General features: G+C 48.2%; 1 protein-coding gene across 4 annotated transcripts in view; it reads left to right on the top strand.

Moving 5' to 3' along the window:
* Positions 1 to 15,602, top strand: part of RFX4 (regulatory factor X4) — a 158,382-nt gene that overhangs the window by 14,344 nt on the left and 128,436 nt on the right. For 3 of the 4 annotated variants that reach the window (XM_044228054.1, XM_044228052.1, XM_044228051.1), the window contains exon 2: positions 12,896 to 12,982. The exons of the other annotated variant lie outside the window; for it this stretch is intronic. In XM_044228054.1, the coding sequence (XP_044083989.1) occupies positions 12,896 to 12,982 (87 nt within the window). The remainder of the gene's footprint in view (positions 1 to 12,895; positions 12,983 to 15,602) is intronic. 4 annotated transcript variants of the gene reach the window in all.

The raw sequence follows: 15,602 nt of genomic DNA, 5'->3' as shown, positions 1-15,602 counted from the left end.
ATTAGTGTCCTCCAAAGGTCTTCACTGCACCAAAAGATCTAAGAATCCAGTTGAAAGCATACTCACAGAAGGGACCACTGTGGTGTGCCATGTTGGTGGGCATAATGCAAAAATTATAACAGCTAAGACTTTCGTGGTGCTTATCATGTGAACATTCTCTGTGTGTTGTTCCCTGAGTCTCATAGAAACTCCATGAGGTATTGTTAGGACCACCCCCCTTTTGCAGATTAAAAACAACAAAATGAAGCTTGAAGAGGTTGAGTCCCTCACCCCAGGTCACACGGCAAGGCAATTAGACTTGAACCTGGGAGTTGAGCTCCACGGGCTGTGTGCTTAACGCCTACCGTGTCGTGAAAACACACAAAATGTCTCTGGCATAGACAGGGCCTCGGGAATTGTGGTGGTTCCATGGTTCTAGAACAGGCACTAGGCTAAGAGCTTTCCACACCTCCCACCACTAAGATAAGGTTGGCAGATTATCGTCCCCCCCGTTTTACACAAGGGGACACTGAGGTTTAGAGACTTTGCCCGAAGTGTGAAGGCTAGATTTCAGGCCACTCATTCCTGGCTCGTTCCTAAGCCCATGTGCTTGTTTTTCTTTCTCCTAGTTGACTCTCAGGAAATAATTCAAAAGAGAAAAAATATGTATCAAATTCATTAAGACATTATAAAAATAGGAATATTAGCTCGTGGGAACACTGGGCATCAATGAGTGATCAATACGAGGGCTGTGGCGTGATGGAAGGTTAAGGGAAAACGAATGGAAGCAGCATGTCCGACTGGTTCCCTGGGGATGTAGGTCATCTGTGTGCCCAAGACTGCTGGAAATGCGGAAGCACCGGGAAAAGGACAAGTATTCACATGTAAGAGGGGTGGGATTGTGGGCGAATAGGTTTCTCCTTTCAACAATTTAAAATACAGTTTAAAATACAGGAATGAAAAAAGCATTTTGCCTGAGAGAAGGATGTTTTGGGAAGGTTCAGACTAGTTTGAAGTCTGTTTGGGTCTTGCCATCAGGAGGGGCGGGCTCCTGAGCTTCCGGGGGCGAAGGCCCATCCCCTCAGAGAGGGAGTGAGAGGAAATGCAGATGAGGCAAAGCAAACTCCCAGACTAGAAAAGGCAGTGATGGGGGCGCCTGGGTGGCTCAGTGGGTTAAGCCTCTGCCTTTGGCTCAGGTCATGATCTCAGGGTCCTGGGATCGAGTCCTGCGTCAGGCTCTCTGCTCAGCGGGGAGCATGCTTCCTCCCCTCTCTCTCTCTCTGCCTGCCTCTCTGTCTGTCATCTCTGTGATCAGACAGAGATTGTGATCTCTGTCTGTCAATTAAATAAATAAAATCTTAAAAGAATTAAAAAAACAAAAGAAAAGGCAGTGATGTCAGAAATCAGATACCATCAGATGCCATGCCTAGTGAGGAGCCTCGGCCCCAGGAACCTTTCTCCAGACTTTTATATGATTTTAGTAATGTTGTAATCATAGAAATAGAAATGAAAGAAAAGTCTGCCAGCATTAGGTGGAGGGGAAGTGAAATTTGCCCAGCATGCTCAGGCAGGATTGTACGTTAACTCTGCTGTTCCCAGGGACATTTCCAGAGCAGAGATCTGCTTTTACATGGAATATGTCTTTGACAGGAGATGGCACTGAACACCTTGGCTTTCATTTTTTCTAGTCTCCAGGGATGTTGGTGAGTCTGTGTGATCTGCGAGCTAACAGCACTGGGGCACTTCGGGGTTTCCTTGTTAATTCTTGTCTGTTACCAATAATGACATCTCCATCGTCTCTGTCACTGCTTTCGGGTTTTCTGTACTGAGTTTTCCTAAAGTGAGAAAGGGCTTAACTTTATTGAGCCCCTGATGAGTACTTGGCAGTACGTCAGACACAGCTGGGTACTCACAGTGAGACCTCAAGGCATATATAATTATGGGTTTTGTAGTATAAGGTAGTGGTTATGTGTAACTGCTGATGTGTTTTGAGTAAAACTGTCATTCTTTAAAATTACTCTTTCACCGGTGGATGCTTTTAAGTTCTATTTTTGTTGCTTGCGTGTGAACAGTGACTGTGGTTTGGTTTACTGTTGTATCTTCAGAGCCCAGGATAGTGTCTCAGAGTAGTTGCTCAATAAGTAATTTTCAAATGATAATTGAAGCAAAAAAAAAAAAGTGAATGGTTAGGTTACATTTGGGTTCAAGCCCTGGCTTGGCCGCTTATCGGCTGTGTGATTTGGGACAAGTCATTGCCACGACGTTCATGAAGATACGGTGCTCGCATGGGGAGGTCACGTTCCAGGAGATGGCACTAGTGTCGCCTTGGGCTCACCTGCCTTCTGCGGTGGTTGAGACCCTGGCCGATGAGGAAGACCTGACAGGACACCGGGCACACGGGCCAGCCGGGAGAGGGAATTCCATTAGCCAGAAAGAAGGCAGAGGCCTCAGCTCTTTTCATCCAGGCCTTTCTCTCTGGGTCCTGCTACCCCCATCTATGAAAGGAGGTGATAATTCCCGTGTATGAAGTAATTACAAGACGAGGTGTGGAGCAGTTTCGCTCAGTGGTACAAAATGGCGGTTCGCACAGTGGTAGTTACTGTAACTGTAACAGAGAGAGAAACTGAGGCTCAGAAAGGGGTAAGAACATGGTCACGTTCACAAAGCAGTTGAGACAGCGAGGCTCAGCAGTCAGGCCTCCTTGTCCTTTTCTCTGTATCGGATCCCCCCGCTGACAGGAGGGGCTTCGTTGCTGCCTTCGGCCATAAGGGGGCTCAAGCCTTGATGCCTGGTCATTTCCAGACCTGCAGGAGAGGCTCCCCAGGGTACGGATGGGGAGACAGCACAGCCAGCAGGTGAACTTGGGGAGTGTGGAGAGGCCCCTAGAAACACAGAGTGAGTGGTTTGGGCAGATGGGAGAGCACCGAGGCTGAGGGGGTTGAGGAGGTGGTGCAGCCTGCGGCGGGAGTAAGAAGGCCTGGTGTCCTGTCAGCATGGCCTCCTTCCTCAGAGGCTCTCGTCCATCGTCCGCATCCAAGGAGTCTCAGGGCAGCCTTCTGAAGCAGGAGTTATTTGGCTGAACTGGAAACTGAGACATACCTACATACCTACAGTGGGAGTTGGTGGGTGCATTATTTTTTAAAGGAAAATATTAGAATTGGGAAAGACATGAAAACATGACTCAGATTTTTTTTTTTTAATATTTGATTGATGGATGGATGGATTGATTTTGAGAGAAGAGAGAGCGAGCGAGCACGGGGAGGGGCAGAGGGGGAAGGAGTAAAGAATCCCAAGCAGACTCTGCCTGCGCGGGGAGCCTGACGTGGGGCCTTGATCTCTGGACCCCGAGGTTGTGACCAGTCTTCTTGTGACCGACGGAGCCACCCAGGTGTCCCCCTCCCCTGCCACTGCTCAGATTTTTAAAGAAAAGAAGAAAAGTAAAGAGGAAAACTGGGGAGGGTGTTTTTTAGCAAGTACTGCTAGGAGAGTGATGGGGTTGTGGATTAGGAATCTCGTCCCAGTAAAGGGTTGAATTGAAGGAGGAAGCGAATCCCCTCCCATCTTTGCAGAGAGCCAGGCCCAGGCCACTGAGTGTTGAGTGGATACTAACTGGACTGGTGTTTCTGAGCACCCTGGCCTCTGTGTGCGATGGGCACCCATCAGCTACAGGGACAAAGAGGACACAGTGGACACATCCTGAGGCCCAGGGTGTGGGGATAATGGCACCAAGCCATTCACACTCCTCTCTGTCCTGGCCATGCATCTGTGTAACCTGGACCTTCCCCATCTGCACTGTTGCAGTCGAATGAGATCATCCCCGTAAATGACCAGGAGCCCAGCGCTGATGCTCTGACAGTGCGCTCCCGTGCTGCTGGTGGTGAAGATGGTGGGCAGCACGTTCCAGGACGTGTCATTACTGTCACCTCAGATTCACCTCCTCACGCTGTGCTTGAGACCCCAGCAGGTGAGGAAGAGCTGTGGGGACATGGGGACACCTGTGTCTTGGACCAGCTAGAGTAGTGGATCCCGTTAGATGGAAAGAGGGCAGAGTTCTTATCTTTTCTCATCTTGCTGCCTCTGTCCTAAGCCACTCCGAATCCATGAGGCTCTTGCAGCGGCCTCCTACCTGGGGGACCGTTAAGTCTCAGTTTGCCTGGGACTAGCTTGCACATGTGGTCCTGGCAAAAGCAATCTCCAAAGTTTGGATAATAATCCTGTGGTCTCCTGCTTCCCTTTCTCTGCCCTCTGAGGTTGTGTTCAGTAGCACCCAATGGAGCTGCCCACAAAATGGTTTCTGGTTTTGTTTTTTAGAGATTTACTTATTTGGGGCAACTGGGTAGCTTGGTTGTAGAGCCTTTTCACATGACGCTCCTTCCGCCAGGAACACTCCTCCCTCGCTGTTGACCTGGGGTGGCAACAAGATGCCTTCGGAGTCTTCAGCTGTCGGTTTAATGCCACCTCCTCCGAGAAGCTTCCCTGACTCACACCTTAGGTCAGACTCCCTTTTCTTTTCTCTTCCACGGCTCTCTCAGGAACCCCATCTCTATTATCCAACAGCTGACTCTCATGCTAAACACTAACCTTCCCTGAAGGCAAAAGCGGTGCCTGTCTGGTTTGCCGCGCTGCCCCTCCCGTGTCGCAGAGCGCCTGGCACGCGGTGCCCCACAGATGCCTCACCAACAGGCCGTGGGCTGAATGTGTGTACGCCCCCTAGCAGGCTATACTTTGTGAGCCTGTGCAGCTCGCGTCACCTGCTTCGGGCCCTCCAACAGCTTCTTAGCACACGTGGGGTAAATGTGGGGTTCTTCCTAGGGCCAGCAAGTGCCTACACGCATTCGGCCCTTCCTACCTCTGACTTCGTTTCCTGCCGCTCTCACCGGTCCTCCCTCACCCCGCCACACTGGTTTTCAGGCCCACTCCCTCCTCAGGTCTGTGCCCCTGCCCCAACATTGCCTCCTCCAACAGGCCCTCGGTGTCCCGCTACCTCAAACAGCTCCCCCATCTCTCTTTATCTCATTCCGGGGCTTCATTTTCTTCCTAACCCTCCTTGTGTTCTGGAGTCATCGTGCATGTTTGTTTCTGGGCATCACCACCACAGAATCCAAGCTCCCTGAGAGCAGGGACCTTGTCTGTGGTGTCCAGCACGAGAACCTACCTCAGTGCCAGGCAAACAGTTGGTGCTCAAGCAATGTTTGGTAAGCAAGGGAAGGAATACAGACAGGGGCAGGGTGGGGTGGCCCCCTGGAGGCAGGGCAGGGGCCCTTCCTGGAACCCAGCGGCCCCTGGGGCAGGGCCTGTGGTGTTGTCATGGCAACCCGCTGACCTGTGCTGGCCCCCCTCCCCCCGAGGCCACAGCTGCCTGCCTCCTGGAGGCAGGCTTTCCTGAGTGTCACTACGCTGGGGACCCCAGGGCAGAGGGAAACTGGGGCTGAGAGAGAGAATGATGAAGAGGAGATCATGCCCTGGTGCCGGGGGAGACAGGAGCAGGCCTTGCCGGCACGGTTCCACTGGTAATGGCTGCGCCTAGGGGAGGGGACAAGGGGGCAGGGACACCCTGACACCTCCAGGACCTGGGGTCTGGCCCTCCCTTGGCAGCTGGGAGTGTGACGTGTCAACTTTTTGATGTAACATTTCTAGAGCTGTGAGTTCCTAAAATAGGCCCCAGCACAGGGCCCTGAAAGACTGTTGATATAAAGAGTATGAATAACGCCTTCTATTAAAACCCGGTGACAGTTTGTAAGTCAGGCAGCATTTTCTTCAGGTGTTGCATAAGTCAAGAACTCCCTGTTCTCATCCAGTTCCTCAGAAACAAAGCTCGTCGTGTCACTCGCCCACTGCTCAAGAATGATGGCTGGCTCCCCGCTGCCGGTAGGCTTCTGGGTCTGGCGGGTGAGGCCTTGGCAATCTGCTCCTCCCAGACTCTCCCACCTGCCCGCCCCCCCCCCGCCCCCCACTCCTCTGATCCCAGATCAGCGGGCTTGTCGCCTTTCCCAGAACCCACTTTGTGCTTTTGTCTGTGACATGGCCCTCCTGGCCTCTTCTGTCTGGCCGGGGCCGAATCCTTTAAGGACCGGGTGAAATGCCACCTCCTGTACGAAGGCCGACACGGAAGCTTCTCTGTGCTTCCCGGGCATGGTATTATAGTAACAGACTACTCCCGGTTACCTGCCAGCTTCTTGAAGCTGTGTGTCCCAGTGAGAGCACACCAGCCTCAAAGGGAGCCAGACCTGACCCTGGCGTGGCCACCAGCGAGCTACCTGCCTTTACCCTGCGTCTCTGAGTCTCCAGTGCCGCCTCCTGAGTCAGAATCATTCAGGTCTCTGTTTCAGAGTGTCATGAGGAGATAAAGGGAGGCATGTGGCACAGGGTGACTGGTGTGGGGGGAGAAAGGTCAGTAAATGCCGGACATGGCCTTTACTGTCTGTCCTTGTAACTCGGCTGCGAGCTCCTGGTGGACAGAGACCATGCTCTCCTCATCTTTCCATGGCCCGCAAAGCCACGCCTGCTTAGCGCTTCACCTGTATTATTTCAGTTAATCTGTGGAGAACCTGGAAGGTAGGGCTCCTGGAAGCTTCAGGAATCATCCTGGTGTTACACAGCTAGTCAGTGGCAGGGCTGGGATTTGAAACCCAGTTGTTCTAACCCCGAACCCCGCATTCTCCCTGGCCTGTCTCTGTCTTCTCTTTCATCTTGCACTGTCTCGCCCTTGGTCACTCCCATGAGCCACAGGGCCTTCTTGCCGTCCTTCCATCCATGATCACCAGCCACCCAGGATCTAACCTCAGGGCCTCGGCCTCTCTGGGCCCGTCCCTGTGGCCCTTTGGAAGACTTACGCCCTCCCTGTGCTCAGTCTCTGCTCAGATGCTGCTACTTCTCAGAAGCCTTCCCCGGGGAGGACCCCTTCTCCCTCACCCTGTTCTTTTGTCCCACTTTACTTCTTCACAACCCACCACCAGCAGCCGAGAGTCTGGCCTCACCATGCCAGGTGCCTGCGGATGATGCAGGGCAAAGATGGACACCTGTTTAAGGTGGGGAAAATAAATAATAAAATAAGAATAAGTAAACAAGGTATTCTCAGGTCCCGAGACCCCGGGTCCTCCAAAGATATCTTGCTGTAATATATTGGCCCCCGGTTGAAATGTATGTGTCGTCTCTTCTGTTGCAACTTTACACTTGGTAATGACTTGCAAAATGCATGAGTGGATGGATGGCTAGCCCAAGATCACTGTCTGTGCCCGGTATGATGTGGCAGGGAGAAGCAGCATAGGCTTTGGAGATGGAAGGTCTGGGATTGAATTCTGGCTTTAATCCCCTCTGACTGTGTGACCTTGGACCAGCCACTGCCATAGTCTAGACCCCAGTTTCCTTATGTTTAAAGTAGGATGAATTTCAGTCTCATGAGGTGCACCGGGAAGCTCAGATCATGTTCTTGTGTCAGTGTGCCCTGTGAACGTCAAGGATTAGCTGGCTTTAGGCCATCATCTCTGTTGGGCCTTCCCGCCAGATCAGTACCTGTTCCCGAAGCTGCTCTGAGCCTTGGATGTGCCATTTTCCTGATGCAGTTCCTTCCTTGTTGCTCTTTGCTGCTGCACAGGAACCCAACCTTCTAGAAAACCCAGTCTAAAGTGGGAAGGCCTGAAGATCTGCCTCGGAGGAGTGCGGGTTATACTCCTTGGAAAGTAAGAATCTACAAGCTTGGCTGGTATCTTCCTTCCTACCCGTGACCCCAGATGAGTCAGGGGAAGTGATGCGTTGCAGCCCAGAAGCCCAACTCACAGCTGTCTGTACATCCTGAGGACGCTTAGAGCACACGGGGTCCTTACTCAAAGATCAGATGATTTGTTTTTACAGATCAAGAATGAGGCAGTGGGGAGCGGGGAGTTAGCCAAGTGTGAGCTGTACTCTCTTTGTCCCATGCCCAGGTCAGGGCACAGATAGGGCAGCACTGACCACAGCCTGCCTTCTCTTGGAACTTCTGCTTCAAGCCTCAGTTTTCATGTCTGTTAGTAGAGATCTTAAAACATACTGCTTACTGTTATTCTGAGATCCCTGTAATGTAAGCCACATTTGTGAAAATATCTTGCATAGTACGCGGCACACAGTGGGAACTAACGTTATTAAAAAAAAAAAAAAGAATGCACTGAACAACACATTTATTGTGTCACAACCATGGGGTGGGGTACAGTGCAAGCTACTGGGTACAAGGTGGACAGAAAGGACAGGCTTCCTGCACTCATGAGTATGGGGAGTAGCATCTGCCCGGCTTTCCAGTGACAACTGCAGGCCAGAAGCCAGTCTTCCTCATGTCTGTGTCACTCACGGCTTTTATTAAAGCTGCTTCCTCCAGAAGGCACAACAGAGACACTCGTTTGAATGCTGCTTTCTTTATTTGAAAAATCAGCTTTGATGTACCATTTTGGGCCTTCTGTGGTTAAAAAAAGAAAAGATTAGGAAATTCTGTAGACATACAGATCTGCTTATATGCCGTGCATTCTTTGATACCGCGTGTGTCAGTGATGTGACAGTTCTCGGGACGGTGCTATCGGAGCAACTTCAGACCAGGTGCTAGTGAGAGTCGAAAGAAATAGAACAACATGGACTTCACTCTGACGACATTTGGGACCTAAACAGAAGGGCCTGCTATGTATAGCAAAGGCTGGCAAAGAAATACATGAATGAATTTAACAAAAAACAGTAGTAGGTACGTAGACTTTCAGTGAAAGTCCGAATGCCAGGCAGACTGTGCTCAGTGTTGCTGTGTTGGTACCGTGTGCTGGGGACCGTGGGGGACACAGGAGGAGGAGAGCTCAGCCCACCCTTGGAGAGAGCATGTTGGTCATGATCTAAGTCTAAAGACAGTCTCCCCGGGGCAACACAGAGGAGGGTGGCCCGTTATGCACACGGCACAGATCAGAAGACAGCCACCGCGGCTCCATTTTCTGGTCAGAGTACCCCCACGCACTTCTGCTCTTGCCTGGAGAGAGCTGTTCCCACTTCTGTGCCGTCCAGTCCACCTGCATCTGGCTGTCTTCTAGCTCAGGACTGTCTTAGACAGTCCTGCTCTTACTAGCAGGGTGACTTCAGACAAGTCACCTAATCTTACTGAGCCTTAACATTCTTGATAACATTCTTGATAACCTACTTCAAGCTCATTACGAGGATTAAGTACGCTGGTATTTGCATAATGCTTGGCCCATAAAGAGCCAATGGACAGAGACCTTTATTATTATTATTAAATCACATAATCTTTAAGTAAATAAGTTAGCACAGGGCTTTATTAGAAATGCAATATTCCTGTCGCTTTGGTTGAGTAATTCTTGATCTTTGTAAGACCAAAATTCATTGTTAATAGTTTTCAAGTAGATGAAGTTTCCTGCAGGTGACCTAAATAGAGGACTTGCAACCTGTGGACCAACGTGTAGACCAACCTGACTTAGGGGGCATCGGCTGCAGATGCCGCTGTTGAGAGACCTGCCAGGGAGGAGGACGAAGGTCAATGAGCACCTGCAGATCCAAGGCCAGTGGCCTGTTTCGATGTCCCAGTGACATCTGATGTAAGACCTCTGAATGCTCTGAGAACTCTTGATGTCCAGAACAGCAGATGCTTCTGCCATATTTGACACTGCTGGGACCATGGTCTGGACCCTCCAGAGTGCATCCTGGATGCCACAGGTGCAAGTGGCCATTGATGAGCTAGAAGACAGCCAGATGCAGGTGGACTGGATGGCACGGAAGTGGGAACAGCTTTCTCCAGGCAAGAGCAGAAGTGCGTGGGGGTACTTTGACCAGAAAGATGGAGCCGCGGTGGCTGTCTTCTGATCTGTGCCGTGTGCGTGACAGGCCACCCTACTCTGTGTTGCCCCGGGAGGAAGAGTAGCAGGGTGGCTCCCGGCATGGGCCGTGGGGTCGGAAAGACCTGAGTGGGTGCTGTGGGTGGAGGGAACGGTTACTTGGTGAGTTTTCTTCTTTCCTTCTGGGGCTTCCAGTCCCTCTCTCTTCTCATCACTCTGCTCTCATTTCTCTCCAGTGTTGGGCAATCGGGTGGGGGGAGCACAGCCCTCTGGAAAGTTCTTCCTTGACTTGAGCTCTTGTGGGCTGGTGTTGTGCTCTCTTGGCCTTGGTGTTCAGAGGCATCTCCCTTCCAGAATGTTAGCATGAGTTCTTCAGAGAGTGCCCCCAACCACTGGGGCTTCTCACCTGCAGGAACTGGCCCTTTTGAGGACTCCAATGTTAATAGGCCTGATCTTTTTTTTTTTTTTTAAAGATTTTATTTATTTATTTGACAGACAGAGATCACAAGCAGGCAGAGAGGCAGGCAGAGAGAGAGGAGGAAGCAGGCTTCCCGCTGAGCAGAGAGCCCAATGCAGGGCTTGATCCCAGGACACTGAGATCATGACCTGAGCCGCCACTGAGCCACCCAGGTGCCCCAACAGTCCTGACCTTGACACAGATGAATGGGTGAGAGGGAGAGTATTTCTCTTAGTTCCTTGTGTCTGCTGGAAAGGGTGTGTGTGTGTGTGTGTGTGTAAATGTGTGTGCACGTGCATGTGCATGTCCATACGCATGTGAGAGTCGCCAGATGTGACTAGCTAGGAAGACCAGGGCGGGCTCGAGAAACAACAGCAGTTGCTCTCGCGGGGGTGTGCTGGTGGAGGAAGGGCCACGGATTTCAGGAGCTGCCATCCCAAACCAGCCGCGCCTGCCGCCAAGGAAAACGGGCCAGAACTCGAGGAGATTAGAAGATCCGAGTGGAGATATTCTAGAGCGTCCTGAAAAGAATTCTGGAGATTTGTACCCCAAAGCGTCTTTGGAAGCAATGCAGTGACAAACACCCACCTTCTGTCATCACACCTTTGACAGCCTCACAAGCCGCTTGTTTCTGCGTTGCACAGTTGGTGTCTGGAAACGGGTGGCATTTTAATGTTTTGAATTTCTCTGCTACTCAGTGTTTCCTCAGAAATACCAGCTTTCCATTTCCTCTTAACAAGCTGGCTTGGGTTCCTCCCCTTGGATATTTCCCCCTACTTATTTACAATTTAGGGAGCAGCTTTTAAAAGAGCAGTTTGTTGGGACATAAAATGGAAAACAAAACCCCAGCATTTCTCCCTGCTGTTTGAGTTTGCTTCTTCCCTGTCCCCCACCCCCGCCCTCTCCCCCACCCCACGGTTGCCAGTGTGCCTCCTTTCCGGAATATGTCACCTACAGTGTTAACTCATGATCTTGTCCTTGGCTCTTTGAATTACAAGGAGTCACATGACTTAAATCTCATGCTTTCTAGGAAGAAAAATGGAGATTAAAATCTTTCCTTCTGAGGGGTTTGAAGTGTCGGGGGGGTGGGAGGTTGGGGTACCAGGTGGTGGGTATTATAGAGGGCACAGCTTGCATGGAGCACTGGGTGTGGTGAAAAAATAATGAATACTGTTTTTCTGAAAATAAATAAATTGGAAAAAAAAATCTTTCCTTCTGGGAGTTGTCAGAATTCTGTGAGATGACATATGCAAAGTGCCTGGCAGATTAGAATAGGTGCTCAGTTAATGCCAGCTCCTAAATTCTAAAGGCAGCACGGTGGGTGGGGGACTGCCCCCTGCAGAAATACAAAGCTGTAGTCAGCTCTGCTCTAACACCATATAGGCATTCCCCAAAATCACTACGTTCTACAAAACAACATGATAGAAATCAGTTTACTAGAAAAATAAATGAGGGGCATAACACTCGAAAGCTTTTAAAAAAATAGGAGTCTCATAAAAATGACAGCAGAGTTTTGCCCACGTTAATTCAATGTATAAGAGGTGCAGAAATACAATTAAGCCTGGCATTTCCCCTTGGAAAAGACCTGAAGTCTGATTTGGAAGTGGATGTCCAAAAGGCTGTCATTGTGGGTTACAGTGAAGTGGTAGAAGGTGGCTTATCCAGGCAGGTGTGGCTCAAAACATGCATGGTGAGCTCAGGTAGCTGGTAGATGTCTCGGGCGTGAGCACGTGGGATTTTTGCATATTCCTATGGCTGGGGGTTTGGTTCAGCTATGTGTGGTTTTCTGCATTCGCCTGGTGCTTCTTAGGGAAGAAATGAATGTTAGCAAACACAAAGCTTGCTGTCTGCTCAGATCAATTCCTAATGTATTACCTGCACGGGAGCGCATGCTTATTTTCAAAACAAGCATTGTAGGAGAACGGACTGCAGTTAGCGGATGTCGTTGAATGAATGAAGGAGGGAGCGGTAGCTGGTCTACCCAATGGACTAAACATCGTGCTACATTGTGGAAAGTACTTTTGTAGACTTTGGAATATGATGAAGAAAACAGTCTTTTGGATTTTGAAAGTACTACATACCTGTTATATAGCTTTTAATATCTCCTCCCGCAGTGGTTTTGGGGCTATGCTTGGAAGCGCTCCTTGGGGGGAGGGGTGGGGGGCGGTGGGAAGGGTCACCAGGCAAAGGGAAGGGAGCTGTCAAGTTCCCTGCCCTCCTCCTCCAGTTCATTCAAAACCCTCAGGTTATATCTGTTTTCCTTTTTGTTTTTCGTTTGAATAAAGGGTTCTGCTGCTAATTTATCCATAACCTACCACCAGCGGTTTAGTAGACCAAACTTTGTTTTACAAACGACTTCTCGATGCAAAGAAAGATAATCCTCAGTTGGTCCTATTGGGATGTGACTACTCCATCTGACCAAGAAATACTCAAGGGAGCTTCAGTCACCATTTTGTCTCCTCCGCAGTGGCACCCGTGGGGCTTTGTGGAAAGCCCAGTTTCAGCTGGGGCAGGTCTCAGATGAAAACCAATGGGCAGTTGAGTCGAATGTGTTTATGATGTTCCTGCCTCTTCACAAACACCAATAGCAATTCTGCAATTCTGTGATTTTCTTTCCTCTTTCTCTCTTTCTTTCTGTTTTGTTTTTTGTTTTTTGTTTTTTTTTTAGAGAGCTGGATTGAAAGATGTCTCAATGAAAGTGAGAACAAACATTATTCCAGCCACACATCTCTGGGGAATGTTTCTAATGATGAAAGTAAGTGCTTGAAATTCCTTCTTCCATCATGTCCTAGACACGGCCAGTGTCCTCATGGGAGGGATGGTGTTTCTCGAATGCTAGGCTGGGGCAAGTCACCTGGGACAAGAGACTCTGAAGCCATTTATGGAATACACTAGCCCCCCACGCCGGGACATTCTGCGCTGGGGAGTGCAGTGCAGTCAGATAAACACAGAAACGAGCCACAGCAAACACCTGCTGTTTATACGTTCATATTGTCGGAGTCCCCAAAGACCCTGTTACAGTGACACTCCAGTTGGGCAAATGTGGACTCCGAATGGGAAAGGCCATTCTCTGTGTCCCTGTAGATGCAGGATTAAATCAGTGTGTCACGGGATCGTTGTTTCAGAGGCAGAAATGTCCTCACTCTTTGAAAGTAAAGATTTCTCCCAGATCTTGGACTAGAGATTTGGGAGTTAATAGGAAGATATAAACTGCTGTGTTTGTACCTTTCCTTGGGTTATGTCCGATTGGGTCTTCTGGGGACCTCATATTAAGAGAGAAGACTGATGGGGGCTTGTTTTCGCCCCCTAAACACTGAAAAAGCGGGGCAGCTCCTCGTAAATGTAATTTCCAGCAGGGACAGAGTGCCTTTCTCCCTTGGCTGGTAAAGTACATCACCTTAGTGCAGCTTTCTCAGAGCATGGCCCAGGGACCATCTGCTCCACACTCCCCAACAGTGCTTGCTGGACATGCCAAACAGCTTTCTTCCAGGTTCCTTCTGGCATTGTCATTCTATCATCACGATTTTGCATCATTTTCTAAAATTGAGATGAATTGAACATAAAGTTTATAAACCTTATGTGAATGGTCTGATGAATATCTTTTGTTCTCTCATTTTGCATCTACTTAATGTAAGCACCATCCAGAAAAGAGGCAGAATGTTTCTAGAACTCTGGGAGGTTCCTTTGTGTCTCATCCCTGTTAATAAACACCATCCCAAATTTTATCACTATCGTTTGAGTTTGCCCGTTTTTGAAGCATTATATAAATGGGCTTATAGAGTCTGTATTCTTTTGTATATAGCTCCTTTCACTCAATGTAATATCTGTGAGATGCAGCCACACTGTTGTATGTAGCCATACCTTTTTATTGCTGTATAGTATTCCACTGTGGGCATATGCCACAGTTTACACATCCATTTAAATATTGATGGTACATAAATTGTCTCAAATTTTTAGTTATTTCTTAAGCATCTCTGAGCATTCTTTGTCTTGTGCTAAAATATATATAACATAAAATTGGCCATTTTAATCATTTTAAGTGTATAATTTGATGGCATATTAAGTACATTCATCCATCACCACCATCTATCTCCAAAACTTTTTTCGTTTTCCCAAACTAAAACTCTAACAGTAACTCCCCATCCCCACCTCCCCCGTCCCATCTCTCAGTCCCTGGCTACTACTGTTCTACTTTCGGCCTCTATGAATTTGACTATATAAGTAGAATCATATAACATTTGTTTTTGTGTAACTGGCGTACTTCACATACTGCATAGTATCTTCAGGGTTTATCCATGTTGTAGCATGTATCAGGAATTTCCTTCCTTTAAAGGCTGGATGAAATTCCATTTTATGTGTATACCCCATTTGGTTTATCCATTCATCCTTCGATAGGCATTAGGGTTCTTTCCACCTTTTGGCTCTTGTGAATAATGCTGCTATGAACATGGGTATGCAAATATCTGCTCAAGTTCCTGCCTTCAATTCTTTCGACTGTATACCCAGGAGTGGAATTGCTGGAATGTGTGATAATTCTATTTTCAATATTTCAAGGAATTTTCCATACCATTTTCCATACCAGCTGCACCATTTTACGTTCTCACCAGCAAAGCACAAGGGTTCCAGTAGCTCCATATTCTTGCCAGTATTTGTTATGTTGTGTGTGTGTTTTAAAGTAATAACCATCCTAATGCATGTAAAGTGGCATCTCATGATTTTCATTTGTACTTCACTAGTGATTAGTGGTTTGAGCGTCTTTTCATGTCCTTATTAATCATTCACATATCTTTCTTGGAGAAATGTCTGTTCAAGTCTTTTTACCACTTTTTAATTGAATTATTTATTTTTTTGTTATTGAATTGTTGGATTTCTTTATATATTTTACATACAAACCCCTTATCAGATATATGATTTGCAAATTTTTTTTCCATTCCATGGATTGCCTTTTACTCTGTTGGTTGTGTCTGTTGACATGCAGAATTCTTAGCCCAGTGTATCTGTTTTTCTTTTGTTGCCTGTGCTTTGGGTGTTATATCCAAGAAACCATTGCCAAACCCAACACCAGGAAGCTTTTCCTCTATGAGAGTTTTATAGTTTTATCTCTCATGTTTAGGTATTTGACTCTTTTGAGTTAGTTTTTATATGCAGCATAAGGTAAGGGTCCAAATTAAAATTTTTTTTTGTTTTTGCATGTGGATGTCCAGTTTTCCAGCACTATTTATTGAAAAGACTGTTCTTTCTTCGTTGAATGGTCTCAACACCCTTGTTAAAAATCATTTAACCATATATGTGAGGGTCTATTCCTGGTCTCTCTATTCTATTCTATTCTATTCTGTTGGTCTGTATGTCTATCCTTATGTCAATGTCACACTATT

This window comes from Neovison vison, chromosome 12, assembly GCF_020171115.1.
Source record: "Neovison vison isolate M4711 chromosome 12, ASM_NN_V1, whole genome shotgun sequence".
Lineage (NCBI taxonomy): Eukaryota > Metazoa > Chordata > Mammalia > Carnivora > Mustelidae > Neogale > Neogale vison.
This window is presented reverse-complemented; position numbering and strand designations above follow the sequence as displayed.